General features: G+C 35.6%; 1 protein-coding gene across 3 annotated transcripts; it reads right to left on the bottom strand.

Moving 5' to 3' along the window:
* Nucleotides 1-2,318: 2,318 nt before the first annotated feature.
* Nucleotides 2,319-9,089, bottom strand: LOC113239858 (sulfhydryl oxidase 1). 3 transcript variants are annotated; one of them, XM_026477021.1, is made up of 3 exons: nt 7,363-9,089; nt 3,535-3,583; nt 2,319-2,468 (listed from the first exon to the last, which is right to left on the bottom strand). In XM_026477021.1, the coding sequence occupies exons 1-2, from the start codon at nt 9,054-9,056 to the stop codon at nt 3,541-3,543; spliced, it is 1,737 nt and encodes a 578-aa protein (XP_026332806.1). In that variant the 5' UTR covers nt 9,057-9,089; the 3' UTR covers nt 2,319-2,468; nt 3,535-3,540. The 3 variants fall into 3 exon arrangements, with proteins under 3 accessions (XP_026332806.1, XP_026332813.1, XP_026332796.1); XM_026477028.1 differs by lacking the exon at nt 3,535-3,583; XM_026477011.1 differs by lacking the exons at nt 2,319-2,468; nt 3,535-3,583 and adding an exon at nt 5,312-5,438 and having other exon boundaries at nt 7,271-9,089.
* Between the last annotated feature and the right edge of the window lie 5,110 nt (nt 9,090-14,199).

The following is a 14,199-nucleotide window of genomic DNA, read 5'->3' as shown; positions in this document are numbered from 1 at the left end:
TCATACTCCGTGCTTTTGAGTATGTCTGTAGTTTGGTGTTAAGTTAATAGTAGTATAAGGTTTCAGCTATTAAAAAATTGGTATGTGAAAAATTGCATTTATTAAAAGAAAACGCGGAGTGTAGTGACGACAGCCTTTATGTTAATCTTTTTAGATTATGAAATATCTTATGGTATGTAAGTGACTTCGATCTTATGAACTAGTAATCAGCGTGATTTGATTGAAAATGAAGGCACTGAGAGTGGCACAATTAATTTCTTTACAATTCTGTGTGAATCACAATTTGTATGTATGTGTATTGACGTGGTTTTTATTCATGACTGTATATTCAATAAAAATTGCACATAATTTCTGCTGTTTTATTTCACATACTTGCAATATTATAAAAGATCGTTAAATCATTGCAGGAATGAAACTTGTTAATTTTCAAGATAACACGTTGTTTTCATACAACTGACGATCATGCATGGAAGTGAATAACGAAAAATAAAACGAATGATAATTTCAGTACTTTTATTACATCCGCTATATCACAAACTTCTTAATGATTCAGAAAGAATCTAATTTGCATTAGAGACCCATGCGTTATGTATTGCATAATAGATAACACGTCAGAGAACAGTTGTGTATAATTTTTAAATGAAAATTTATAAAAACCGATAAAGCTAAAATTAAAAATGTCCCTTCTGATACTTGCCATAATTGCCTTTTTAAAAAAACACGGGTCTGAGTGTGTAGAAACAATTCACTTGCGATGCGCTTGAATAAATTAATTATGAAATTAAGAGGTATTTGGCAACGTTAGTATGAAATTGAACATACTTATTTTTAACTTTTTTGTCATAATATAAATTAATTCGAAAAGTGCGTTGTTTATACATAGTTATCTACGAGTATACATTCTACCCACACGAAATAATGTACATGTGTTAAAAGCAAATTATGCTCATCTATTATAATCATATTATATTACATAAGATAATAATATATCTTTATCTTATGCAATGAGTATTAACTCATCTGGTTTAATGACAATGTAAAATATCACACGGTCTCGTCATTTTTAAAGCCCAATTCCTAGCTTTATTTATATGTATACTGTGAGTTCAATTAAATATAGGAAAGTACCATTTATAGTGAAATTTATAGCTGAAGTCGAAACAATTCATAGTCGAAGATTTATATGACTCGCTACATCTCGGGAAAACAGTACAAGCAGTTTAAAGAAAATAAAGGCGGGAGCGTACAATTTGCCATTCCCATTTAGAAATGTAAAGCTCCATAAATATTTTGATACTAAGTAACATCAGCCTTTTATCATACATTATAAAATACACTTTTATGCAAAAAACTACTCAGATCGTATGTTACAAATACAAGATGCCTTTTATTATATTTTCAGACATTCGAAATGTTGTTTAAGAGTCTCTCATATACAAAAAGCAGCCTCTTGCACAATTAAGAATTTATGATGTATATTTCATCAACAATTTGCACTGTGGGTGCTGAATGAGGAGGTCACGGGTTCGTTTCTCAATAAGACCAATTTAGGAAATTCGTTTTGTGTTCTGGGTTGCCCCGGAGTTACTTTGACACACGTACAGATCTTTAGAAGGGCGTCTGTATACATTACAGAGGCCCCCGAGCAGAACGAGCAAGATTTTTGCACAGCAGTATATTTTACAATGCAGTACATTTTACAATGTCCCTTGGCTGCTGTAAGATACAATGCTTAGGTATGTTGCTACATTTTATGCACTAACAATATGTTACTTAATTGGTATGTTTGAAAATACAGTAGTTCCAATCAATATTATTCAGCGTAAGTAGCATGTGATAAATATCAAAGAATCTTTGGCTAAAACAGTTAAAAGGTAATGAAACAAGTATGTAGGTACTACACTAGTGGTCCGGTAGATTTTAATAACAGTTAATTCAATATGGTGTACAATTAAAAGGAATGTTTTGAGCAGTAGGTACTTATAGGAAGTAAACACGTGTTTAGATTTCACAAGCCATATTTTGATACATTAATAAATAAAATTATCTCGTTTGTTAGCAGATGGTGAGTCGCAAACGATTCTATATAAACAGGAAACTTTTATTATGCTAAAATGTTTAGAAAGAAAGTACGTATAAGTATTTATCATATACATATGTTAAATTGTGACTACTACACTTATAGCTAACAGACAATTCAAGAATGATACAGTTTTAGAGAGTATTCAAGTCAAAGTACGTCTACTGAATACATAATTAGGATTTTCAAATTTTTCGTTACAAGGTATACAAGCGAAAAAGAGCTTAATTAATAATAGTGGAGGATTGACAGATTATATGAATAGTAAGTAATAAGTAAGGAGTATCCATAATAGTTTATAGGCTTGAGACGAATCTTGTTCAAAATATCATCACTTTACGTCAACGTTCTTCTAGGGAACAGTAGCAGCAATTATGGCGTCATGTACCTGAAAGCATGATATGTTTATTTGTAGCAAACTCGAAACTAATTTCATAAACCCAGTTGACTGGTTAACTTATCTAATATTGATGTACCGGTTAATTGTATGGACGTTTTAAAACGGCGTGACGTGGAAGTTTATGTACTTCGAAGCGAGGGAAAATGTAAACTGGTAAGTATACAAAAATAAGAAATCTGCTTAAAAATTGTAATCTAAAACGTAATAAATTCGTTCGGAGTTATAGATACCAAACCGGTTCAGAAATTTTACCAGCTCGGAGCCCTGAAAGGAATAGGTACTTTATTGTATAAATCACAGCTACTATTGAAAAGTTTTGTTAGAAGTCTATTATGTAATTCGGATGTGTATACCTATTATTTATTAATAATGATATATTGTGATGTAAATGAGTGAGATTTTTCTCACGCACTTTGAATGTGATGCGCTAGAAAATGATAAAATTTCATTACAATCGTTAATATATTCTTTGTTTAAACATGCAATGTTGGTAATCTAATGTTAATAAAAGCTCTTCCACAGATATCTACTGATCTATTCATTCATTCAAATACATAGGGTACCTATATGTACGTTAGTTACATGATAAAAACTATGAATCAAATAAACTTACCTTGAGAACGCAATATTGGCTGGTACATTCACCAGTAATCAGTTAGTATGTGTTTAATGTACAAGCAAAGAAGCAAATAATCTGAAAAGAACGTAACAAGGCAAAAGCGAAAACTGCTGGTGACAGAAAAGCGATGCGCAAAAGAATTAGATGCGCTGTTAAATAACCGTTAGTTCAATAGTTATGTAAAGGTGTTTGAGTACAGTTTTACTAAAACTCAAACGCGATACAGTTGATGTTAATAATAAGTATGGTTTTATTTAATTGGTTATTTATTTCACTTGATAGCGTTTTTTCGAACAACTCTTGTAAGGAAGTTCTCATAATTATTAAAATATCGCATTAGGCGTTAAGTACCTACACGTTTATAATAAATATTTATTACGTACTGAACGATACCGCCACCTGAAGCAAACTAGACTACCTCAATCAACTACTAACCTTAGCCTAGTAAAAGAGTCCACTTTTCACCCAGACGCGGTGCAACAAACTGTTTAAATTAAAAATACTATGTTATTCTTGTCGAAATGCTAACACAACAAACAATTGAAACAACTGGGTATGTCAATGCAATTTTTAATCGTAATAAAGGAGTAAATTGTCTATGTTTCATGCTACATAGTTAATTCCAAGTATGTCTGTACCAAGTAAAATTTTAGACCAAATTGAAAACGATATATTAAATCTGATACAATTTTAATAATATACCTACTCCCAGTTGCACAAAATTCCATTAAAAACATGCTGTTTTAATTTTTCATCTAATAAATAGTAATAGTATGATACAGTAAAGACTCCAGTTAAAGAACATTTCTGCAACTCGCTGGTAGTTTCGCGTTATTTTATTAATATAGAGATTTTATGCCGGTCATACTATGTATAAATAAAAAGATTTGAATTTTAGCGTGTATAAACTATTAATTAATATTGGTAAAAGAGGATAAAGTAAATAGGTAATTCAGTAAGCCTCCACACAAAAATAAATAGTAGGCATGATCTACTTTTCTTGGCCGTTATGTAAACAACGTCCATAATATTCTAATCGACGTTCCGAATGTGTTGGCGACTTTCGCTTTCGATATATATTTTTTATAACGGATCTATGTAATTGTACGTAACTTATCTTAAGGCTATTGAGTTTGATTAATATTTTACAGTTACAAAAACGGAGGTATCCTATCCTATTTAATCCACGTTTAAATAAATTATATTTATACAGAAGTGGATTTTAATAATGCTTAATTTCGTAATACGTATTTCAGAAGAACCGTTTCTAGATTCTTGTCATTTGAACAATGGAATGCATATTGTTTACTTAATCTGTAGCCTATTTCTACTAAAGATTACCATCAGTCTGATATAGTTTTCACTTGTTGATGTAGCGTAGAGAGCTTTACACGAACTAGGTTGGTTTATTTAACTGATGGTGAATACGTATTTTAACATTTTCTAACACTACATCACCATTGGATATAAAGACATCGCTTGGAAGGATTGTCTATTATTGTGAATAATTGGAAGACATCCTTAAAATAATTGCGCATTTAATTAACTATCTCAACATAAAAAAAAATACTTGTGTTATTTAAGGTGCTAGTACGCACTGCGTTAATTCGTCTGAACTTGAGTCAATTCGTGACATATTAATTGCATGAAAGACACCGTGCCTGTATGTTTAAGGTATAACATCGTGTATTTCATGTTCCTAAATAAATGATTTTTTTTTTCGTTGTGAAACTGGATCACTCGATGCTGTATGTTCGACTTTACTTTTTGACACCAGCTTTTCAAATAAAAATACTCATAACACTCAAAACAATAGAACGTTAATTATTTCGAGATTCGATTATCGATGACGTGATTATATTGTTAAAGATACAGACTTTAAAGTTTTAATTCGCGCATTCAAGAACAATGAAACTATATCTCTCATATTAAAATAATACGTGTGACAATCGCACAGGAAGACAAAGATTTCACTATTTATTTTGCTCGATAGCTGTATAACAAAAATATCCAGCAATATTTTCATAATCATAATCACACATACGATATCAAACAACTTTAACAAAAAATAAATTTAAATTCGCAAAACATGTTTCATTGCCCTGTACAAAATATATGCAATCAATTGGACAAATTTTATTGTACACCAAAATAGCTTTTAGCTAAATTATACTTTAGTGCATTTACAGCTTGTTTAACATAATAGAGCTAGTTTCATCCCATATGTTTTCGCAAATATTTTAGTTCGAAGTATGTTTTTGAATTTGATTTCACGGATTTCATATAACACCGAGATTGCCAAAGCCGATATTTTTCTTAACTCCGCAATTCGTTTATTCCCACTAGTTTTGTTGTACATTTCCGTTGACAGGACTACTGCTACTTTTCTTCCCATTTGTCCTGTTAACAGAACAAATGGGATTTACGATTCCCAGTAGTTCTGTCCGATTATTCCCACTAGCTCTTTTATACCGTTCTGTCGATAGAAGTACTTGTATATTTTTCCCATTTGTTTTTTTTTTCATTTCCACTTTAGACTGAAAACTCATACACAGAAAAAGTGGGAGAGAAAATTCTCAGTAGTTCTGTGAAGATAACTGTCTATTTATTAACAGAACAAATGGGAAAGAAGTACCAGTAGTTCCGTTAACAGAATTGTACAACAGAACTAGTGGGAATAAACGCCGCAATTACCCATTATCACCATTGTTGCGGTATCAAGTCAATACACCATCATCATTCAGTGTCCGCATTCTATTCCTGTACTATTAAATATAAGATACGTATTAAATACACCAATATGTATGTTGCATTTTACATGTACAGAGTGTCGTAATATTTAATTCGAGATTAGATGTAAGGAAGTCTTTTTGCATTTCCGCAAATATTATACCATCCAAAGTTATAATTTTAATGTACGATGTTGACCTCATACATACTGTCCACCACTAATAGGATTGTATCATTTCATATGCCTGTTTACTTACTAGACAACATGTTTCAATGAATAGTAGTGTTAATTTAAATAATTAGATTTTCTACCATCTCTTATCATTCATCTCTGTATATGTAGTCTTAGTTTAATAATTAATTACCTATACAAATATATCCTAATCCATTGTTCTCTGCTACGATTAATTTCTGGCGCTGATAATTATTATTTAATCGACGGGTCTTTGTAATGGTGTGAAACAATTATCACAAAGTAAAAAAACAAAACTAAAGCAGCAAAGAAAAACGCTGTAAAATATTTTAAATATTAATTTCTAAAGGAATTTTTCTTAAGCACGCGCAAGCAATTATTATTTTAATATTAAAAATGGTAACTATTTTGTGAAATGAGAGGTTTTATTTTCGAATGCTGGACGCGAAAAAAGAAAAACATATACGAGACAGGATATACGAAACTCCAAAACGCGATCGCATATCTTGATCATGTGAATGATCATGATCATGTATACACTGGAACAAACAAATGACTTTAGCATGTAAATTTATAGCAGATACACCGTATGTTATTTGTATGTATGTAATGCACTAATAATAATAAACATGTTATAGTATTTATCTTACGTAAAGATACATTTTGAGCAATTATATTAAAATATTAAGCAGGTATTTTAAAAGTCTGAAAGGTAGATAGCTTTCAGGAAGCACCATAGTCATTAAAGATTTCATTAGAAGTAAAAATAGTGGTAAAACATTGTATAAAATAAAATTTGGTAAGTAATAACAAAAATCAACACATGCCCTATACTAAACGTAAATAGGTATATAATTTGTTGGGACTGGTTATCAGAAATCAAGTTAATAATAATTAAACATGGAACCAATCTGAAGGCTGCTTTGCTATTTCAATTACAGATAAAGTGGGCAACCAAGAAAGCAATAACAACTTAAATATGTACTACATGATTGCTAAATTAGATAATATGGCCAAATTACTGTATCTAGTAAATTGTGGAGTATGACATGCAGGAATTTATGAATATGATTTCATTGCATTAGTACACAATTGGTTCCACATCTAAAATACTGATAAGTAAGATATTTTCCCAGTGAAAACCGAAGGGTGGAAATGTACACCCACCCATACTAAATTCACACACTGAATAATCATTGTGAAATTAACTAAACCCGTTAATAATTATGACTAATTATTATACTTTACCCCTTCCATGCTTATAATAACGATTTCTGTAAAAACGCTTGGTTAAGAAATATTTTATGACTAGAATGAGTATAATAAAAGACAATATGTACAGGAAGCTTAGCATTCCAATGTCCAGGTTGGAGAATGGACTCGTCACCGTCGCCTCAGAGCGCGCTTTTCGTGACCCCTGTATGTTTGCTGCTCCATATACTTTCTGCAGATACTGATAAACAGCAGGAAGGTTCCATGCACCGCGGGCAAGCCGACATTCAGGACAATTTACAGAGCTGGGGAATTGTATCTTAGGATGTTCAGGGTCTTCAGTAACATCTCCAGCCAATCTAAGGTTCACTTCATTATGGGATATCCAGAGCCAGAGAATGGCTTTGTCATTTTCTTTTACATCAAATAATCTGTTTCTTGCTGCCATTGCCTGGAAGTGTTGAGCACATTCAGTACACCCAAAGAAATGTTTTACATATCCGTGCATAGCTTGGAGTACTTTAGGACCTTCCGTTAACGTGGTTATGGTTGCAGCATTCACAGTCAATGTGTGGTACAAGGTCCACAATCCACAAGTGTATCCGCGGAATTTTTGCTGACTTCCTTTGCAAGCAATGTAGTCTGAATTGGAAGTGTATATGGGTGCATGAGCAGCTTCCAGCCTCTTCACCATTTCATAAACATCATTACCATTCCATTCTGTGTTGCCATTTAGAGTGTCATGTAATTCAACTAGATACTCTTTAAGATTTGCTCTAGCTGGGAAAGAAGTTATAAGAACTTTTAAGTAATTTAATAATGCTTGCAGTGGCTCCCCATCAAGTGTTTTATATCTACTGACTTCAGTGTGCAAACTTATCTTTATGGTTTTTTCCAAGTCACTGTAGTAGACAACGTCAGGTTTGGGGCTAGATATTTGATGATAGTCTAAGTCACTATTCATTTCTTCATCAACAGTAGCACGAACAGGAAATTTATAATTCTTAGAATTCAAAAATACCTTAATAGCTTTAAGAAAGTGTTTTTTCTCAACACCGGCAGTTGTAAGTGGTGTGCTCTCTGAAGTCCGTTGTGTATAGGCAATGATACTAGGGAAGCGAGTGACCCCTGCTACCTGCGTTAATTCACTGTTGTCAAGCAATCTCTTTACTCTAACATGTTTATAGTCATTTATATCCAAAGCAATTTCAGTTCCAACTGTGGAATTTGCATACTCGAAAATCAAGAATATGTAATCAGTATCCCTTGGAACATCATTTACTGCTGCAGAGTATGAGTCATATGAAGCGATGCCCAGCGGAGGGGCAAAAGATAATCGTCCTGCCAATTGCTCCACCTGCATTTTTGATATAAGATGCATTTTTAACTTTTCAGCTGTGTCAACTGGTCTTATTTTGTCACCAATGTTCGCATTTCCTTTAAGATAATTCTCATGAATGTAACGAATGGATGGGTAAGCCATTATCTCAAACTGTCTACAAATTTCAATGTTTTCTTCCACAGAACAGTCAAATACTTCTAGTCTAATAATGGGTTGCCATGGTACCATTTCTGCAGCCAATCCCTTATACTTAGGTGCGAATGCTCTGCAATGTCCACAAAAGCTATTATAGAATTGTATTACTTGAGCATATTTTTGGCCATACACTTTCCTTTGGAAATTCTTTTCTGTCAATATGACAACATGATCGGACTTACTGTACAGTCCCTGTTCATCGACATCGCCATCTTCGACGAGCACGGCACAGTCCACTAAATAAAAAGTAAATGCACAACACACTATAATGTGCCAGTAGCTCATGTTGTACCACTCACTCGGACGAAGCCTTTTACTGAGACGACATGCACGCTCTATCGAAGACTGCAATTACTTCCGAAACCGAATCTAGTAATCCATTTGAACCGTGCTATAATCGATACGTCACACCTAATAAAAAAAATAATCACAAAATCTCGTTAATTTCCACTTTATCAAACGTCAAAGTCAAATACAATTGAATGAAATTTATGTCAATTCAAAACTTTGTCTGATTGAATGAATGAATCAGTGCGGATACACGTCAGATTTTTCCATCCGATAGTTGGATCCAATAGTCTGATCCGACTATCAGAAGGCGTTCGAGCCATAATTATATTTGTTTCAACACTCAATAACAGAATATCTGAGTTGGAAATAGAGTCCGATTTTATTGCCGGTCCGATTATCTGAAGGCGCGCTCCATGCTTTTGCGGGAAGACGAAATACACATCCGATTCTTTTCTCCTATTTGCAGCGTTGCCTATGCTACAAATTCAAAATCCCCAAAAATCAAGGTAAGAACTCGGAGAGCAAAGTTCATATTTTCCACGAATTCCCCACATGTAATAATATTTATTTATTCTCAATATTTATTATGTTATTATTTAACTCTTAAAACTGAGACCATCTTTAAACGTTACGTTAAAAATAATCTCAACAAGTTGAATTCAGTTCATACCTTAATAAATAGATAAGCTTGACTAGGGCCAAGTTGTAGTGTTAAAATACCAACTGCTCGGCTTTGATTAGCAATATAGCTGATTTCTTTTTTTCATGGCGGTGACCGGCCCAAAAGACAAATTGGACTTAGAACATTTATTTGATCCCGACTTTTTTGGAATTCGGGATATAACATATTATAGCTCGTTATTCGTGTTGTAATTCGTATCACCTTATATCGCATATAATAATCGACGAAACATTCGTGTCGAGTGGCAGAGACGCGTTTAGAAAACCAGTTTTTTCGATTATTAAAGGTCGTATTCTAGAAGTCTACTCAATGCTCAAGTCAGGACTTGTGTATGATTCAAAGCACTAGAAATCATACTCAAGTCCTTGTCATTAGGGTCGTATTTCCAGTGCTTGAAATCATACTCAGATCCTGACTTGAACATTGAGTAGAGTCCTGGAATACGACCCTAAGGGTCGTATTCTAGAACTCTACTCAATGCTCAAGTCAGGATTGCACTGGCAACACAAGCACTGGAAATACGACCCTAATGGCAGGGACTTGAGTATGATTTCGAGTGCTTTAAGCCATACTCAAATCCTGACTTGAGCATCGAGTACAGTTCTAGAATACGACCCTAAGTCTCGGTTACCCAGTTTTTTCGGATATTTTTCTACTGTCACCCAAATAATTCTTTAAAAGTGTCAAAAAACTAAGAAACATCAAGTCAGTGTTTTGTAAATTATTTTTTTTTATAGAATTTACAGCTATTAAGGTCAATAACGTCTCGAATTATGATAAAAAATCAACAACAATTCAAATACTCTTAAATAAATATACATATTTTAGAGACAAGCAATGAAACATCTTCTTTTTCAGTCTAATTCTCTGTTCAAGATGTTACAACATCTGAGTGAGAAGTCATCAGTCATCTGAGTGACTTAAAAATATAAGTAACAACCCAAAAAACATTGAATTCGTTTTAAAAACACTTCATTATTTAGTTACTTGGTCAATATTTTTAGCTAATCTAATCATCAAAATATCAAATGTTTTATTGAATATCAGGATGTTCCACCACCATGATACTCAATATTTTTTGTGAAATTACTCCACTATGATGATGTTCGTCACAGGTATACAGAGGCGCCGCCGGTATAATTCTGGGGAAAGAAAGGATGGTTGTGCCCATACCAAATAACCTACCTAATTATGCTGGGAGAGGGTCGTGAAAACTTGCGTTTACACTAAGCCTTTCCCAGCTTGTCAGTAGCGCCACCAGGATCCCAGATCTTAAGTCTCATACGCCTAATTGTTCTGTCTATTGTCTCCTAAAACTTGAAACCACCCGATCAGATGGCGGTATGAGACGGGTGTAGCGAAATAGGTTAGCAGACTGGGACGAACTGCTATATTTATTTGCTCCCTATCCCTGACAGGCTTGCTTTACTTCAGGGAACTCGTCGAGCTGTGCTCATACTACTGTAATCGAAGTCTTGCGTTTAGGTGTGGAGTATTACATACCATACTCTGATGTACCGAATAGACCCAAGCTTGTACAGAAGCACAAAAGCAGCGTATGCTTGACTGCGCAAAGCTGAAGATGAAGAATTTTAATAAGACCGCCAAGACGTACAAATACGTGTTATGCAGAGCCAAGTTCGACCATGTGCGCCATATAGGGGCTGAAATAAACTAATATTAACATAATCCAAGCATTTTTATTATTTGCAGAAGACATTTTACAGTGTCAATTTTAACCATAGATCTACCAACCATAGTGTTTATATGTATATATATAACATTCGTCCATCCCTACAATTTACAACATCTCCTCGATAAGCCGCCGAGGTCGCCTGATGGTGCGCTCATGGCGCTTTGATGCTCGCTGTAGGGACGCCGTGGTAGGTGGCGAATGCGTAGTAGCAGCGCATGGCCGCATTGGGGTGGTAGCTGAGTTCTGCGTTCCTAACGAACTTGCAAGGGGTTCCACCTCACTGGTGTTTATATGATGCGGGTCGTGTGTGGCCTGAGAGTCATCAGTAGAAACTGGACTGATATGGTCGGCTAAGCGGGAACGCACTTGATCAGCATGATATCTCCTTTCTACCCCATTGGCTGTGTCTACGGTGTACGAGTATCTATGCGTACGTCTGGATATGGTAGCAGGTTCCCATCGTGACCCATCCCGGGCTCGGACAAACACGCTGTCCCCCGATCTAAAACATGGTGTTAAATTTTCTGAATTTATATTAGCCTGTATCTGCCTATGCTGCAGGGCCTTTTTAGAGTTAGGGCGTGCGTTATCCAAAATACAATGCAGCTGACGTCCGAACATAAGTTGTCCTGGGCTCTTACCGGTGGTGGAATGAGGTGTTATGCGGTAGGAAAAAAGGAAATTTTCTAGTCGTCCTTTCAAGGTGAGATGGTCAATGGCACTTGATGATAGCCTGGATTTGAAAGTGCGAACCAGACGTTCAGCCAAACCGTTAGTCCGGGGATGGTACGGGGATGATTTTATGTGTAGAATACCCTTGTCTCTACAATAGTCTTGAAATTCCTGAGAAGTAAACTGTGGTCCATTGTCAGAAACCAAGAATTGAGGGAAGCCGAAGTGGTGAAAATGGAATCTAACTCTTCACACATTTAGAAGTGGTTATCTGGTTCATGGGTTTAATTTCGACCCATTTCGAAAGCGCATCTGCTAAGACAAACCAATATTTTCCCTCGAACGGGCCTGCAAAATCAATGTGTAGCCTTTCCCACGGGTTGTCAGGAACGGACCACGAGTATATAGGCAATTCAGCGTTGTTCGGCCGATTCTCTTGGCATTTGCGACAACGTTTAATGTACTCCTCAATGTCATCATCAATGGACGGCCACCATACGTAAAAACGTGCTAGCGCTCTCATTGCGGATATGCCTGGGTGTCCTGTATGCAGATATTCCAAGGTGGCCTTTCTCAGGGTGTTCGGTATTACTATTCGACCTTGCCACATTAATATCTTATTTTCAATGGACAACTCAGTGCGCTTCCGAGCATAGGGCTTTAAGTCATCTGAATAAAAATTTTCACGCCAGCCGGTCTTAATGTACTCTGATACCTGTTTAAGCAAAGTGGTGTGTTGAACGGGTTTAACCGAATAGACTGGCTCTGGGAATGTCATTTTATACATCTCGCTCCACTGGAGGCCAAAAAGCATTGGATTGGCGTCTTCCATAACCACAACAGGTAATATTTTCCGCTCTCCCATGATTTCAACGGTTACGTCTGTGAGACCTTTTGGTTTGAGCTTAAGGTTCCCATAAGCTCGTAGCTTCGGTGCCTTGGTTAGAGAGGGTTCTCCGATCCGCTTCCAGAAATTTGTGCTAATAATGGAGTACACGGATCCTGGGTCCCAATCGAATGTGCAACTGACACCGTTGACGGTTACATCAATTCTCTTGCTGTCCTTGTTTCTCTTGCGTTCAACCTTGAAGACATCATCACTTTCATCAGAACTCGTGTCAAAAGACTGTGACGAACTTCCATCATTGTGTGCATTGTTCTTAATTTTATGCAGTTTGTTACTACAATTGGTTGGTTGTTTCTTTTCTGTCGCGGTGCTCGCTAAATATGCCCTACCAGACTTTATACAGCAACTTTCAAAATGACCTTGTATGTGGCATTCATCGCATGTATGGTCTTTTGCCTTGCAAACGTTTAGCCTATGTCTCTCTTGTGCACCGCATCGACGGCACTGGTTTGGACTTAGTTTGCGTAGAAACGTACATTGTTTATAGTGACGTCCTGTACTTGTTCTTGCTTTTACTTTATTAGCGGTAGCGGGCATGCTACTATCAGCATCACCTTCTGCTAACTCTCTGGACTGAGCTACTGCAAAAAATTGATCGAAAGTAACCTCTATAAGTTTTCCGTCGTAAGTCTCTTGAAGGTCTGGCCATTTCTGTTTTAGGTCCACTTCTAGTTGAGGGTGATTTAAGCCGGTAGCAAATCGATCGCGCAATTGACGTTGAAACATTGTGTCCTTGTAGCCACAATCGCTGGCGAGTTTCTTTAGCCTGTTAGCATACTGTTCCATAGTCCCGTTGTGGGCTCGTACGCAACTCCAAAATTCAGTTAGTGCTTTATACCTCGTAACTTTAGTTCGATGTAAATCGAGTAGTTTAGACTTAATGTCATTGTAGGAACTGTTTCCAAAGTTAGGAACGAGTGCTATTTTTAGGTCGTGAAATATCTCAGGAGACATACATGAAAATAATAATTCTTTCCTTGTGTCATTATCACTTACGGCCCATATGTCACATTTGGCTTCGAAAAAATCTAAAAATTTTTCTACCGATACAGTCGCAGGGTTAAAAGTGTCGCATTTGAAACTTTTAATAATAGTGTACTTGTTGCTGCTTGCCGAGCTGGTAGGTTCCGTGCCAGGTGTTGCTGGCGTGGGGAGCTCCACTGCTGGTCGTTGCTGCAAC

This window comes from Hyposmocoma kahamanoa, unplaced genomic scaffold (genome assembly GCF_003589595.1).
Source record: "Hyposmocoma kahamanoa isolate Upper Pololo Valley unplaced genomic scaffold, ASM358959v1 100021, whole genome shotgun sequence".
Taxonomy (NCBI): Eukaryota; Metazoa; Arthropoda; class Insecta; order Lepidoptera; family Cosmopterigidae; genus Hyposmocoma; species Hyposmocoma kahamanoa.
This window is presented reverse-complemented; position numbering and strand designations above follow the sequence as displayed.